The sequence below is a fragment of the Amphiura filiformis genome, chromosome 17 (assembly GCF_039555335.1).
Source record: "Amphiura filiformis chromosome 17, Afil_fr2py, whole genome shotgun sequence".
Taxonomy (NCBI): Eukaryota; Metazoa; Echinodermata; class Ophiuroidea; order Amphilepidida; family Amphiuridae; genus Amphiura; species Amphiura filiformis.
In genome coordinates, this window is record NC_092644.1 from 42,600,612 (window position 1) to 42,617,451 (window position 16,840).

Sequence of the window (16,840 nt, forward strand, 5' to 3'; positions counted from 1 at the left end):
CAAATCTGTGCGAATGATCAGCATTTTATTTGACATATATGCATGGTTTAACTTCAAGGCATATAGGTACCAGTACCGCGTGAACGTTGTACTGCAGGGCTACATAATATTCAAAAATTGTATTCATCTATTGCTATGGTAGTTAATCCTGAATACATCAACACTTCTATAGCGAATATTATGCCCATTTTTCTTGCATAAAATGGGATCAAATTGGGGAAAAAATTAACACCTCACATGGTTAAAAAATTTGTTGCTCTTTTCAGTTGCCGGATCTTCAAACATGTACTTTGTTCAAAAGTAAAGTTTCTCAAGGGTGTTTATAAATTTAGAAAAGGGTACCAACTTGTGACATTAGCATTTTTAGCCAGAAATCATGAATTTTTCCCCAAAACAAACTTTTCCTGTGGTTATATTCAAGATGATCCTGAATAAAGGTGATAATCTGAATATTTCTAAGATGTAACGGGTTCAAAATATGATATTTTCTACCAGAATATAGCTAGTGGCAAGGGTGAAAATAAGAGATCTTGAACCAGGGGCCATTTCAGCGTTTCTGGGGGCCAAACGGCTCCCGTCTCCCACTTAATTTCACCCCTGGCTAGTGGAAAATCAAAGTTCACTAGATGTAATGCAGCTGTCATTTGTAAGACGCACCTATTGACCCCCGGGAAAGGTGCGTCATGGGTGCGTCATGTACCGCCATATTGATGACGCATAGTACCGTCATGGAAGCAAAAGGTCCGTCACAATTTGACCAATATGTGCGTCATGGTCAGTCAATGTGCCATGAGTGCGTCGGAAGGTGCGTCAGAAAAAATAACATGGCTACACGGTCTACACGGTACACATATCTCCAAACTTTCCCAAGTTCCATTATGATTTCTCACAAATCTTTTCTCTTAATACGGCAAAGATTTGTCATGACACATTGAAACTACCTTTTGAGAAGCTATATTCTGATTTTATACGTTCATAATGTGCTGAAATAATAATTCTACGGCCGATCTACTACAGGCATTTTCTGTGTCGCGATGGTTTTGTTTACACCGAGCGTCCATGTTGGCCCACGGTAAAAGCTATCGCAGGCAGCTTTTCACTAACATGCATATTTCAAATGGCTTTTTCTATAGCTTGCTGCATATTGGATAGATCGCAGACCCTGATAGATCGATAGAGCGATTTCTATCCTCGTCAAAACAATTCCGTCTATGGGTTGCAAAGTTATGATTTTTGAGACCCAAATCTTACTTAAATATTTGTGTAAATATTTATGAACATTGGTTTTTATATTCTGCGATACCTTAACTATTTTTTTGTAATTTATATTGATGAATTAAGTATACTCTCATTTTGAGTTACGGAAACATTTTCGATGAATTGATCGGAGAAGAAAATGGTGCCCGTATCGCGAAGTGAATGCATCCGTGCATCCTTTGTGTAAATGGTACGGTCTTTTGCATACATCATTTCTGAGATCGCTTATGAACTTATTAAAAACCACCAAAATTATGCTAATTAGGTAGAGTTACTTGGAATTTTCTTGTGGTAAAATGCAAAAAATCAGTATCAATAAGTGCTGATGTGATATTTTGAGGGACACCAAGGTATTTTTGGCAAACTGGAAATGGTAATAATTTAAATTTTCCCCCATTTTCTCTTTCAAAGCTTCTAAATTTTTAAAACTACTTGAATACCACTAAAATAACAAATAAAATACCCACCACATTGGTTTACAAAACAAATTACACCCAACTTAAATTTCACTATGTACACATGTACCGTAATGGATTTTTGGAGGACACCACATGTTTATAGTGAAGGTTGATGTTCCGAAGGCCATCATGTGAAAATATCATCAATTTTGGTCCCAATTTCACTCTGAATATTATAGATCAATGTTTTTATTGTCATAAATTGCCCAGAGGACTCCATTTAACTTTAAAACAAGTGACAATGCTTTTTCGTGTCACACTTTCTTGCTACTTTTGATGTCCCTATTACATAGTGAAATCAATTTATTTACACCTAACATCACATTTTTTTAACAATCTAAAAGAAATCTGATTTACTGATTTACCAGAAATTGAGATTGGAAGGGACAAGAAACCAAACAATTAATTTCATATGGCCTTTGACTTTCGGTTCCAATTTATATGGATGACTCCAATATGGAGGATTTTACATAAGAAATTCCAATAACAGAATGCAAAACTGCAACCTGAGAAAGTGATAAATTAATAAAAATATATTTAACTGTGCATTCAAGCAATTATTAATTCATGAATGGCTGGTGTGCTACAGCACTTTATGTCGCCCCAGGCTGTCTCTTTTGTCTGCAACTTGTGGACCAAGACCTCTAATTAAATATATATCACAAACCAGGCTTTTGCTCAAGTTGACTGACTTTGAGCACCCACCCATTGCTCCCACATTTTAAGAAACTTTATGAAAGTTTATGTATGTAGAGTCATGCCACTTATATGTCTTCGGGCTCATATTGAAATACCCTACCACGTTTTCACACAGAAAGAAGGCAGGATTCCTCTCGCTAAGCGCGCGTCTCAGGAAAGCTTCGGTCATAAAGCGGATGGATTATATGCATCAGTGATACACCCTGCCCAGGATTTTAACAAAAGAAGGCTAGCACAGGAAAGCTGCAGGATGGCGCACACCTTCCTGTGCAAGGGAATTTCAATATGAGCCCTTATGTGGTACTCTGACGTAAGTGCATGTTCCACCATTTTACCGGAGAACTATTTTAAGCAGTAAACATTGCGATTTGCGATCATTAAATACTTTATGTCCTCTTTTAAAAATTCTTATCTTTACAAATACCCACCTTTATTGCAGCGAAGCCCACTATCAGCGATATGATATCCGACAGCATGTGAAAGGAATCTGCAATCAATGCCACCGACCCTGTGGCATACCCTGTGATAATCTCCACAAAGAAGAATGTTGTGGTGAGCGCCATCATAGTCAGCAAACGACACGTCTTCCCCGAAAAACGACCCATCTTGTCTGGATTGTTAAGTAAAAAGCTTCCAAATTAATTTGCCTGCTTCGTTGCTGCTACTACAGACACAGAGTTGATGGTGTAATTATTTTGAGCCGTCCCAACACAACCATAAGTAGATCACAAGACCAGTGAGCTTCCTGCAGATTCAGGGAAATTCCCTCTTACGCAATACTCTGTAAACCTAGAGAATTGTGCCAAAAGTCAATGATGATGTTGATTAACGGAAGCTGAAGACATGAATGATTGTGTGTTTTTTGTCTTCACATACAGCTGTAGATCTATGTAGAAACTGAATGAGTGATGGGGGTGCAGGTTTCTTCAAACTACAAAACCATTGCATCGTTGCTGAATATAATCATACTGCATATTTCCATTCACCTAAAGTAAAAGAAGGAAATAAAAAAAGGTTTGTTTATAATGATAGTGCAAATTTGTATTGTCATGTTCCCCTTCAGAGTTCATGCAGTCAAAGTCCAATAGAAATATGTACTAAGCATAACATTTGACCCAAGATTTCATCCGATTCTGAGGTTATACATTTCTCAAATAAATTATTTTCTTATTTGGTTTGCGGAAAGGAGTAATTTAAGACAAATTTCGATTGAATTGGTGCATTTCTGAAATTTGGCCTCTCTGCATACATACATATGAGATATTTGACATTTGACCTTATTTACTCTATAACTCCTTAAAGCACTCTAGTGTAATATGACAATTGACTTTTTTTATTCCCAGCAATGAGAGGAATAATTTGAGATAATGATTACAGCATGATAGAACAAATATTAGCTTTTGGCCCCATTATGACCTTTGACCCCTTGTGGGAAACATAGGGGGAATAGAAATAGTTTTATCCTTTGAGGTGTAAGGATGCCAAAAACATTGGTTCCACTTATAATGTAGGAAAACTAGAATAACTCAAAAATCACCCCATAGCGTCATGCACGATATTGTGAATAATCTAAATATTTTGTTTGGTCCTTGGACAGGTGGCCAAGGGCTTGCATGCAGTAATTTAACATTTAGGGGGTTTGTCTAAGGGATAGGCTGCAGGGTATTTTTTGGCCGAATTTCCGGAATTCCCGGAAGATAATGGTATAATGTAACTTTGGCTCAAAATATAATAAGATACATAAGAAAAAGTGTACCCGGTGCCAAAAGACATGACCATATGTACTACATGTATGTTGGAAATTGTTTTTTTGTTCCCTAATTATACCCAGGTATAATATTATGCAATAACCAGCCCAAAAAGCATCATTACCGCATCCGCCTGCTCTGCATCCGCCTGTTCTGCATCCGCCTGCTCCTCCAACCCTTGACATTTTACTAACATTAATGTGGTTTTATACTGCCAAGTTTTAGCACACTTTTTTTTAACTTGCGTACACCTACAAAGGGTATTTATTTATTTTTAATATAATTAGTGAATGATAATACTGCATTATTTTGCCAATTATATACTATTTGTGACCATCCACCACGAAATGGTAGTAAAGTCGGCTCTAGATCATTTTCTGTTTATTGCAGAATTTGAAAGAATGCACTTTCAGCTTTACAATGACACCTCAACCAGCTTCATCGGACATCTAGAAGTGAAGTTATGGTTCATCAAAGGTCAAATTCCTATATATTTTACATAGAAATCCAATACTGTTTTTGATTGTATCTCAAAATGGAAAATGCCGACTTTACGACCAGTTTGTGGTGGATGGGCACATTTAGGGCAAACCTTTACGTATGATTACTCATTAATAGTCATTATAATATTAGCCATTTTAATTTATTATGCAGTCAAAAATAAAATGGTACACAAACTACACATTCAAGTTTGGCGCATATTTTGATTATTTATGATTTTGAGTTTCAACATGAAATTTAGGGGAATAATTTGAACAACAACAGAAAATGATATTTTTTTCTTCAGGTCTCCACAGGTCTCTAACTTAAAAACATTAAAGACTGAGACTTTTTGGGTTCGAGACCGAGACCTTCACATCTGAAACCGAGGCCTGCAAAACCAGGTCTCGAGACCAAGACTTGGTCTTGAGACCTACAACACTGAAGGTCCTAGATGCACATGCTTGACGAAGTTGACGTGGTGCATGTATTCTGTCGGTCCGACATCCAGGCTATTTCTAGTCTCCGGCCCAAACTACATGTGGCTCACGGTTTGTTATGAACAACAAAAACCGTCTGTGAACCTGAACTTAATGTTGAAGAAGGCTACATAGCGATGTAGGTCACTCCAAATCCCGGCCCCCAACTCAACAACACAAAAGTTGGTAACCATGAGAGTTAATAAATCTTTTGAAGACCCCCTTTGCAATGATTTTTCATCACCCCTTTTCCACGCTATTTGGTAACTCTCCTGGTTGCCAACTTTTGTGTTGAGTTGGGGGCTGGGCTCCAAATTCAATTCCGAAAAAACCAATATTCGGCCATGGAATTTATTTAATTTTAGGTTGTCAGTATAATTTAATGGTAAATCAAGTATTTCCACTCTGCAGAGTTTATAGAAAATTGTTCAGAGTCCACTGACTATTTGCGATCGAAATGTACACAAGTCGCAACAACACCAATCACCCAGTGGGGCAACTCAACTTGCAATGCTGACCGCACGTCACGATCGTTACCAAAAATCGCGGAAAAAGGGGTCATTTTTAGGGCTTGTCCGCGGAAATTGGAAAAATAGGGGTGTTTTATCGCACAAATGTCCACGAGGGTTCTTATTATTTTCTCCCGATCCCGTGGATAGCTGGCCAGATAAATAAGGAATAAATTTGGTTTCCTACTTCGTACCCATCCCATGATCAATATTGTTCTTGGTTCTATTTTGCTCGTAGCCTTTTTGCATAGATTTATATGCAAGGGGTACTACATGTACTTGAATTAGACTGTGATGCCCTGTTAATTACGGTACGGTACTGAAAAAAAAAAATTCATAAAAGACTCATCCTTGAAATGTTGAAATAGGGTCAAAATAGCAAATGTGTCCTCGGAATCTAAAAAATAGGGCTGTTTCAGAGTACCGGGTACCATTTTGTCCTTGTTTTGGAATAAAAAAGGGGGTAAAACTTCACGACTGCAAAAGGGGGCAATTTGTACTTGCGGTAACAGTCCTACGTGTCCCCCTGCCAGGGAGTGACCCCACCGGGACCAATCATCAACAACAAATCGAATCGATTCGAGGACTTGTTTTCAGTTCACTCAACTGTGAGTCGTATCATCAACCGGAAGTGACTTGGCATTGACCCACAGAATACCCATGTTAATAAAAGGAACCTAAAAAAAATATAAATCGGAACTTACTAGTAATCTACCGGTACTTCATGGACTTTTAATCATTAATGTGCTATTTAAATCATCCAGGTAACGACCATGATGTACCATCACCCATCATACCCTTCATTACCGGGTACCACTAGCATTGCTCGAGAAGTCTAGCCAAGAATTTGCTCACCGATAGCTTCACATTCTAGGCTAGAGACCATTGCATTCAAAATCTAGTCAGATTCGCTGAAGCATAACACTGTGTAGAGCAATGTAAGTTCAGAAACAAACACAGCCGATCACGACAGGCGACTGCATCAAAAATGTTGCTAAAATTACACTTCCATTCATGATTTCAGCAAAATTTTAGACTGTCCAAAATAGGCAAATATTGCTCAAAAGATACAGTTTCAGACTCATCGAAATAACTTTCATCCAAATTTCAACATTAACAGAATAAATAACTTCAGGTGCAAACAATTGCAACGCTGTCCGACCGAAAAACAATAGCAACGCACTCTATAGCATCATGTTGTTCGAAAATTTCTAACTTTCGTATGAACAACCGATAGCTTGTGATCTGAAAGTTAGAGCGTGGAAGGATTTGCGCTCATGTAGCGTACCTTTGTTTGGTACATGTACACGGTTGGCATACAGGTCCCAATATCTAAAAACTTCTTCCTCAAGTTAATTATTGTCTCAAAAATATGAGGATATTATTCTTGACATATTAGTGACACCATGTGCTACATGTATATCCTTCTAATCCTTCATCAATTCATCATGACTTTACTCACGAAAAACATCATTTTGTGCCAATTTTTCTCGAGTGATCGCCAGACATCGCACAGTCCCCATTGTAAATAGGTGATCAACACGTGTAGTGCTGGGCTCACATGTTCAAGAACCGGAAGGGTATCACCATCAGTTTGCAATGACAAGTCAACCTTTGCAAATCGGGAGATGGATTGATTTGTCCAGCACTGGATTTTCTCAAATCTTTAATCACTGACGCAGTTGGCAGTTGGCAAAACATCTTTGATCAAGCAAGGTTGCAGAATTAAACAGACTCATAATATGGTCGGAATTTGTACCTCAGCGCCTGTGACTGTGTTTCCGGTTAAAAGTAAGCAAACACTTCAGCTAAGCTAAGATACATAAATGTTAGCCAAGCTAAATTGAAGCCAAACTAGACTCGCTTGCCAGTCCTATATACGCCGTGGCGCCGTACCTGTGTATATTGAGGACTGGCTTACGCCATGTTGGATGTCAATGGGAAATACACACTTAACGATTTGCGCCGGTTAGAAACTTGAAAAAAAATCTTTAAAATTTCATCAATGTATATAAAAGTGGTACCAACCGTATTGTGCTTGCTAATTTAAGACTCGGTTGAAACAAAATTCAGGATCGAAAGCATTTTAGTGTCCAAAAGGCAAAATTATCGTCAAAGTTCTGCGAAATCGGCACCCTTGCGAAGGGTTCAGAATTGAATCGAACGAAAATATCCGATCTTTGCGATCAAAAACACAAAATTACAACTTAAACATACTATTGGCAAAAGACATTATTACCAAACAATACAGAATAGAAAATTTGACATCATTTTCTCAAAATATTGAAAAAATTTGCTCACTAGACATCGAAAAAGTACGCAATCCAATTCCCGTTCAAACGCGTGGGAAACTGAAAGTGCGATAATCGTGACTAAGCCAAACTGGACAATCTAAAAAATTGTTTTGCTGTGTTTTAAAACTGAAGACGCTACGATGACTGACCATGTTATACTAGCAATCTCTATCTTCTATCCACACATTAACTATCGTGTCGTCGTGGATAGTAGATAGATTTCTCGATCAAGCATCATGAGCATTGAATGCATAACTATCGCATGATCGTGTGCAAATTCGAAGAGAGTTCTCGAGCAAAACTAGCACTACTTACTGAAGTTACTCCATCATGAGTTGAAATTAACACGCATACATGTATTGTAATAGTAATACCTCTGAGATGATTATCATGTACTAGTCTAAGAAAGACGATTACCGGCATTGGACATTTGCCATGCATGCATTTGCAGGGATTCATTTGCAGACGTGCCAAATTTTGCACCCGGTACATACAGCGTATTGTCCAGACAGAGGGCCCAGAGCAGAGGTAAGCTTATTGTTGTTATTATAAATTATATACATCACCCTTTCCTCTTATCGCCGATCTTGTATATCTCAGTAAATCTATTTGTAAATGATTAATGTACCTGATTTTATTCTTCAATCAATTGATTGACTGCAGCTGTTTGCACTAATGATGATTACAACAATCGCTGATCGTGATAAAATGCCAAGCTGTGTTGTGAAATCGTGCCATGAAAATACCAATCAAGCTGAGGGCGCACTTGCATTTTTAATGCAATGACCAGATGACCAGGTGGCAATTAGGGTTGGTGGCAATGACCTAGGGAGCAATGACCAGGCAATGACCACAATGACATTTAGGGAAGACATTCCCTCATTTCAAATATATAGTTTTGGTTTCTCTTTTGTTCAGAAACCAAAAATCAAGGGATTAAAAAGTAGAGCTGATCTGGTCTGCAATCATAACACTATTATGCTGGGAGGACACAGTATATAGGGTAGGGTAGACTGGGGTAAATTGGGACACGGGGTAATTTGGGACAGTGATTTCGAAAACACTTTTATACCTTAAAATAATCACATTTTGCCCATTTTTGCAACAAAATAACTTTGATATAATGTCTATTTATATTTCCAACCCATTAAAAGTACCATTCTTCATTAAAACAGGAACTTCTGAGGGCCGAAAGCTTAACACATCAAAATCAATATTACATTTTGTTTTCATATCTAAGCAGAGGTCACGACTTGAGGCTAAATAACTAAATCAATGGCCCGGATTAGTGTTTCTCAAATTAAAAATAACTTCTAAGACACCTTTTCAATTAATTAAAATAAAAATTGTTACTTTTTTTCTTCGAAAATTATAAGAAAAGTTTTTTTTTTAGAAATGTGTCAAATTGGGGTAAAATGGGACGCTATTGATTTACTGTGTGATAACTCGCAATGTCCCATTTTGCCCCAACAAAAAAATCCCATAGTAAATCAATGGCGTCCCATTTTACCCCAGCTGTCCCATTTTACCCCAGCCTCTTTATAGCAACAATTTCGCAGTGGGGTAAAATGGGACGCATTAAAGACTCCTTAATAGAATAATGAAGCCGGGGGCTGACGGGCACCATTTTGGTGTGAAACGTAAGTCCACTAGACTCTTGGTGATGTACATTTTGTTTTGTAGTGGTTACTTGTCGCAAGTTGTCGGGTATTAGTATTATAGCCGAGTAAAATCTGGTGGGGCAAAATGGGACATTAGGTGGACCAATTTTCCCCACTTCCCCCTATAGCCTATAACCAGAAGTATACAATAGCCTATTGTGCTAACATAATTATTATCATGATTGATATCGGAAATCTATCCCGCGGACGACAGTTGATGCTCTCTGTCGACGGTAGGTGGCATATTACACTCACGAGTTCTAGGCCTAGAAATCATATAGGCCTACATGCGCGTATATTGAAGGATGGGGTGGGGTGAATTTGTTTGTTTGTATGAAACATAAACGATGCATGGAGATGATTTGATTATGAATTAGTTTATTATCCCCGGAAGCACAACCCATACCTCTTTAAGAGGGGCTCCCCTCCCTATAACCACATCTTCCCTAAATTACCCCTTTCCCCCTCCTCCTCCCCTACATTTGATATCTTCATCTCGAGCTCTCCTCCCCCTTCTCTTTCACTTCCAATGCTCTCCCTCATAAGCCTATGTTTCTCTCTCTCACGGCCCATATCCCCCTTGCCCTCCAACCCCCCCCCCCCACACACACACCCACATCACACAATCTCTTCTCCCCTCTATCTTCTACTTTTTGCAGTAAAAATTGCTTCAGTAAAAGTCATTAGGTTATTAGAAGTCATATAATGGCCTTCCATCGATTCTGGTACATGGGATTAAGGACATGAATCGATTTTGTTTATAGCACCTATACAATTACAATAGTGGCCCCTTTGTAATGTCGAATGCAAATATTTCGATGGTCTATATATTTTCACAGTGAAATCAGCTTAGGCTATTTCGTAGTCTCAAGTCAATGCTTTCAAACTAAATCAATGCTTTCAAATGTAGACTGCTTTGTTCGACTTCTCTGCTCGTGAATATTGCACTGCGAAATTTAAACATTTCTTTTGTATACTTAGATCAGGTAACTCGAAAATCCTGTAATTTTATTCGTCACACCACTTATAAGAAACTGAAACCAAAACCGAAACTACCTGTCACAAATGTTTAGTTTTAAACAAAAGGTAGAAACAATGAGTTCGATATCTTGTGATTCAAGTGGTTAGGCAGGACAATAGAAAACCACGTGACCAAAACCAAAACCAAAACTAAAACTCAATATTTGAAATGAGGCATTGCTATTAGCATAGTCCGAATAATCAGACCCAGAACAAAATATTAATTTCTGACATGATCGTATACTATATCATATTAGCAGTAGACCGCAATAATAATGTAGGCCCTAATAACATTGCTATCAGCAGTATATCAGTATACAGCAATAATAATGTAACATTGCTATAAACAGTAGACAGCAATAATAATGTAACATTGCTATCAGCAGTAGACAGCAATAATAATGTAACATTGCTATAAACAGTAGACAGCAATAATAATGTAACATTGCTATCAGCAGTAGACAGCAATAATAATGTAACATTGCTATAAACAGTAGACAGCAATAATAATGTAACATTGCTATCAGCAGTAGACATCAATAATAATGTAACATTGCTATAAACAGTAGACAGCAATAATAATGTAACATTGCTATCAGCAGTAGACAGCAATAATAATGTAACATTGCTATCAGCAGTACACAGCAATAATAATGTAACATTGCTATCAGCAGTAGACAGCAATAATAATGTAACATTGCTATCAGCAGTAGACAGCAATAATAATGTAACATTGCTATCAGCAGACAGCAATAATAATGTAACATTGCTATCAGCAGTAGACAGCAATAATAATGTAACATTGCTATCAGCAGTATACAGCAATAATACTGTAACATTGCTATCACTGAGCAGTAGACAGCAATAGGCCTAATAATATACCGGTAACACATGATTGCTATCAGCAGTAGACAGCAATAATAATGTAGCCTAACATTGCTATCAGCAGTAGACAGCAATAATAATGTAACATTGCTATCAGCAGTAGACAGCAATAATAATGTAACATTGCTATCAGCAGTAGACAGCAATAATAATGTAACATTGCTATCAGCAGTAGACAGCAATAATAATGTAACATTGCTATAAACAGTAGACAGCAATAATAATGTAACATTGCTATCAGCAGTAGACAGCAATAATAATGTAACATTGCTATAAACAGTAGACAGCAATAATAATGTAACATTGCTATCAGCAGTAGACAGCAATAATAATGTAACATTGCTATAAACAGTAGACAGCAATAATAATGTAACATTGCTATCAGCAGTAGACATCAATAATAATGTAACATTGCTATAAACAGTAGACAGCAATAATAATGTAACATTGCTATCAGCAGTAGACAGCAATAATAATGTAACATTGCTATCAGCAGTAGACAGCAATAATAATGTAACATTGCTATCAGCAGTAGACTGCAATAATAATGTAACATTGCTATCAGCAGTAGACAGCAATAATAATGTAACATTGCTATCAGCAGTAGACAGCAATAATAATGTAACATTGCTATCAGCAGTATACAGCAATAATACTGTAACATTGCTATCACTGAGCAGTAGACAGCAATAGGCCTAATAATATACCGGTAACACATGATTGCTATCAGCAGTAGACAGCAATAATAATGTAGCCTAACATTGCTATCAGCAGTAGACAGCAATAATAATGTAACATTGCTATCAGCAGTAGACACCAATAATAATGTAACATTGCTATCAGCAGTATACAGCAATAATACTGTAACATTGCTATCACTGAGCAGTAGACAGCAATAGGCCTAATAATATACCGGTAACACATGATTGCTATCAGCAGTAGACAGCAATAATAATGTAGCCTAACATTGCTATCAGCAGTAGACAGCAATAATAATGTAACATTGCTATCAGCAGTAGACAGCAATAATAATGTAACATTGCTATCAGCAGTAGACAGCAATAATGTAACATTGCTATCAGCAGTAGACAGCAATAATAATGTAACATTGCTATCAGCAGTAGACAGCAATAATAAATTATAGTAATGTAACATTGCTATCAGCAGTAGACAGCAATAATAATGTAACATTCCTATCAGCAGTAGACAGCAATAATAATGTAACATTGCTATCAGCAGTAGGGGAGAGCGGGGAGTGTTCGCCCTATTTTTTTCTGACCAGCCTAGCGATGTCAATTTTAAGGTTAGGGATGACCTGATTAGCTCATGTGAAAGCCCTATGTCTTAGCTATATACGACCACAATCCCAGAACTATAGGCCTTACAATAGCAACAGGATAGAGCAAACAAAAAAGTTTTTCAAGGTGGCGAACTTGCCCCATATTGGGGCAGGTTCGCCCATATGGTGGGGTAAGTTCACCCTAATCACAAAAAAAGGTTTAAACATTGCGTAACAATAACATATTCAATGCAAACATTTAGCAAGAGTATACAGGGCATTCGTTCTCTTCTGGGGAATCGCTAAATTTGTTGCAGGGGTCGGGTCAGGGTAAAATGTAGGGGTCCAAAGTGAGCTTAAACGTATCATGTTTACAACTTCAGGGGGATTATGGATTAGGACATAAACGGTGGTATGAGTAATACTGATACCACATAACTTTAAACAACATGATTTTCAGTAGTTTTACCTTGTTTAATGGTATAATTATCAATATTTTGCATAATACGCTGATGGGGCAGGTCCGCCCTGCAGTTTGGGGTAAGTCCGCCCGGGGAAGATATAGGGCGAACATGCCCCATCCTCAAAAGGGCGAACGTGCCCCTTGTGCACATTTTTGTTTTTTCTTCAGGGTATGCAATATACAAATCGAATAAGGAGTTTATAACTGCATTAAATCTTTAACAAATCCCATATGTTCCCAATACATATTTCCATTAAAACCATCTGTATTTATGTATCAATGATAATACAACATTATTAATGCAAGAAATAATTACGTTTTGATGTAATTTTTTTGTTTTGGCTGCAGTTCGATGAACACGTCCCTATATGTCGCGTAGCTAATATGAGAAGTTTATAATGACCTATGTCACCTAATTTTGCCATCACCAAATCCCCCGATAGCCGTAGTGCTGAGAAACAAAGGGTGGGTGAACCTGCCCCTAGGGCGAACACTCCCCGCTCTCCCCTAGACAGCAATAATAATGTAACATTGCTATAAACAGTAGACAGCAATAATAATGTAACATTGCTATCAGCAGTAGACAGCAATAATAATGTAACATTGCTATCAGCAGTAGACAGCAATAGGCCTAATACTGTAACATTGCTATCACTGAGCAGTAGACAGCAATAGGCCTAATAATATACCGGTAACACATGATTGCTATCAGCAGTAGACAGCAATAATAATGTAGCCTAACATTGCTATCAGCAGTAGACAGCAATAATAATGTAACATTGCTATCAGCAGTAGACAGCAATAATAATGTAACATTGCTATAAACAGTAGACAGCAATAATAATGTAACATTACTATCAGCAGTAGACAGCAATAATGTAACATTGCTATCAGCAGTAGACAGCAATAATTATGTAACATTGCTATCAGCAGTAGACAGCAATAATAATGTAACATTACTATCAGCAGTAGACAGCAATAATGTAACATTGCTATCAGCAGTAGACAGCAATAATAATGTAACATTGCTATAAACAGTAGACAGCAATAATAATGTAACATTGCTATAAACAGTAGACAGCAATAATAATGTAACATTGCTATCAGCAGTAGACAGCAATAATAATGTAACATTGCTATCAGCAGTAGACAGCAATAATAATGTAACATTACTATCAGCAGTAGACAGCAATAATGTAACATTGCTATCAGCAGTAGACAGCAATAATAATGTAACATTGCTATCAGCAGTAGACAGCAATAATAATGTAACATTGCTATCAGCAGTAGACAGCAATAGTAATGTAACATTGCTATAAACAGTAAACAGCAATAATAATGTAACATTGCTATCAGCAGTAGACAGCAATAATAATGTAACATTGCTATCAGCAGTAGACAGCAATAATAATGTAACATTACTATCAGCAGTAGACAGCAATAATGTAACATTGCTATCAGCAGTAGACAGCAATAATAATGTAACATTGCTATCAGCAGTAGACAGCAATAATAATGTAACATTGCTATCAGCAGTAGACAGCAATAGTAATGTAACATTGCTATCAGCAGTAGACAGCAATAATAATGTAACATTGCTATCAGCAGTAGACAGCAATAATAATGTAACATTGCCATCAGCAGTAGACAGCAATAATAATGTAACATTGCTATAAACAGTATACAGCAATAATAATGTAACATTGCTATCAGCAGTAGACAGCAATAATAATGTAACATTGCTATCAGCAGTAGACAGCAATAATAATGTAACATTGCTATCAGCAGTAGACAGCAATAATAAATTATAGTAATGTAACATTGCTATCAGCAGTAGACAGCAATAATAATGTAACATTCCTATCAGCAGTAGACAGCAATAATAATGTAACATTGCTATCAGCAGTAGACAGCAATAATAATGTAACATTGCTATAAACAGTAGACAGCAATAATAATGTAACATTGCTATCAGCAGTAGACAGCAATAATAATGTAACATTGCTATCAGCAGTAGACAGCAATAATAATGTAACATTGCTATCAGCAGTAGACAGCAATAATAATGTAACATTGCTATCAGCAGTAGACAGCAATAATAATGTAACATTGCTATCAGCAGTATACAGCAATAATACTGTAACATTGCTATCACTGAGCAGTAGACAGCAATAGGCCTAATAATATACCGGTAACACATGATTGCTATCAGCAGTAGACAGCAATAATGATGTAGCCTAACATTGCTATCAGCAGTAGACAGCAATAATAATGTAACATTGCTATCAGCAGTAGACAGCAATAATAATGTAACATTGCTATCAGCAGTAGACTGCAATAATAATGTAACATTGCTATCAGCAGTAGACAGCAATAATAATGTAACATTGCTATCAGCAGTAGACAGCAATAATAATGTAACATTGCTATCAGCAGTATACAGCAATAATACTGTAACATTGCTATCACTGAGCAGTAGACAGCAATAGGCCTAATAATATACCGGTAACACATGATTGCTATCAGCAGTAGACAGCAATAATAATGTAGCCTAACATTGCTATCAGCAGTAGACAGCAATAATAATGTAACATTGCTATCAGCAGTAGACACCAATAATAATGTAACATTGCTATCAGCAGTATACAGCAATAATACTGTAACATTGCTATCACTGAGCAGTAGACAGCAATAGGCCTAATAATATACCGGTAACACATGATTGCTATCAGCAGTAGACAGCAATAATAATGTAGCCTAACATTGCTATCAGCAGTAGACAGCAATAATAATGTAACATTGCTATCAGCAGTAGACAGCAATAATAATGTAACATTGCTATCAGCAGTAGACAGCAATAATGTAACATTGCTATCAGCAGTAGACAGCAATAATAATGTAACATTGCTATCAGCAGTAGACAGCAATAATAAATTATAGTAATGTAACATTGCTATCAGCAGTAGTAGACAGCAATAATAATGTAACATTCCTATCAGCAGTAGACAGCAATAATAATGTAACATTGCTATCAGCAGTAGACAGCAATAATAATGTAACATTGCTATAAACAGTAGACAGCAATAATAATGTAACATTGCTATCAGCAGTAGACAGCAATAATAATGTAACATTGCTATCAGCAGTAGACAGCAATAGGCCTAATACTGTAACATTGCTATCACTGAGCAGTAGACAGCAATAGGCCTAATAATATACCGGTAACACATGATTGCTATCAGCAGTAGACAGCAATAATAATGTAGCCTAACATTGCTATCAGCAGTAGACAGCAATAATAATGTAACATTGCTATCAGCAGTAGACAGCAATAATAATGTAACATTGCTATAAACAGTAGACAGCAATAATAATGTAACATTACTATCAGCAGTAGACAGCAATAATGTAACATTGCTATCAGCAGTAGACAGCAATAATTATGTAACATTGCTATCAGCAGTAGACAGCAATAATAATGTAACATTACTATCAGCAGTAGACAGCAATAATGTAACATTGCTATCAGCAGTAGACAGCAATAATAATGTAACATTGCTATAAACAGTAGACAGCAATAATAATGTAACATTGCTATAAACAGTAGA

The 16,840-nt window shown here is 36.9% G+C and overlaps 2 protein-coding genes across 7 annotated transcripts in view; one reads left to right on the forward strand and one right to left on the reverse strand.

Moving 5' to 3' along the window:
• The window catches only part of LOC140137819 (proton-coupled zinc antiporter SLC30A1-like), a 40,772-nt gene extending 32,100 nt beyond the window's left edge, over window positions 1-8,672 (reverse strand). For 3 of the 4 annotated variants that reach the window (XM_072159607.1, XM_072159606.1, XM_072159604.1), the window contains exons 1-2: window positions 8,553-8,672; window positions 2,843-3,400 (exon numbers count right to left, since the gene is read on the reverse strand). In XM_072159607.1, the coding sequence (XP_072015708.1) occupies window positions 2,843-3,019 (177 nt within the window). In that variant the 5' untranslated portion in view covers window positions 3,020-3,400; window positions 8,553-8,672. Of the gene's footprint in view, window positions 1-2,842; window positions 3,401-8,239; window positions 8,334-8,552 lie in introns of those variants that run through there. The other variant, XM_072159605.1, reaches the window with a different exon arrangement.
• LOC140137821 (uncharacterized) overlaps window positions 8,364-16,840 on the forward strand; it is a 93,633-nt gene continuing 85,156 nt past the window's right edge. Inside the window, exon 1 of one of the 3 annotated variants that reach the window (XM_072159609.1) lies at window positions 8,364-8,452. In XM_072159609.1, coding sequence (XP_072015710.1) covers window positions 8,364-8,452 — 89 coding nt within the window. The remainder of the gene's footprint in view (window positions 8,453-16,840) is intronic. The other 2 variants (XR_011856901.1, XR_011856902.1) reach the window with 2 other exon arrangements.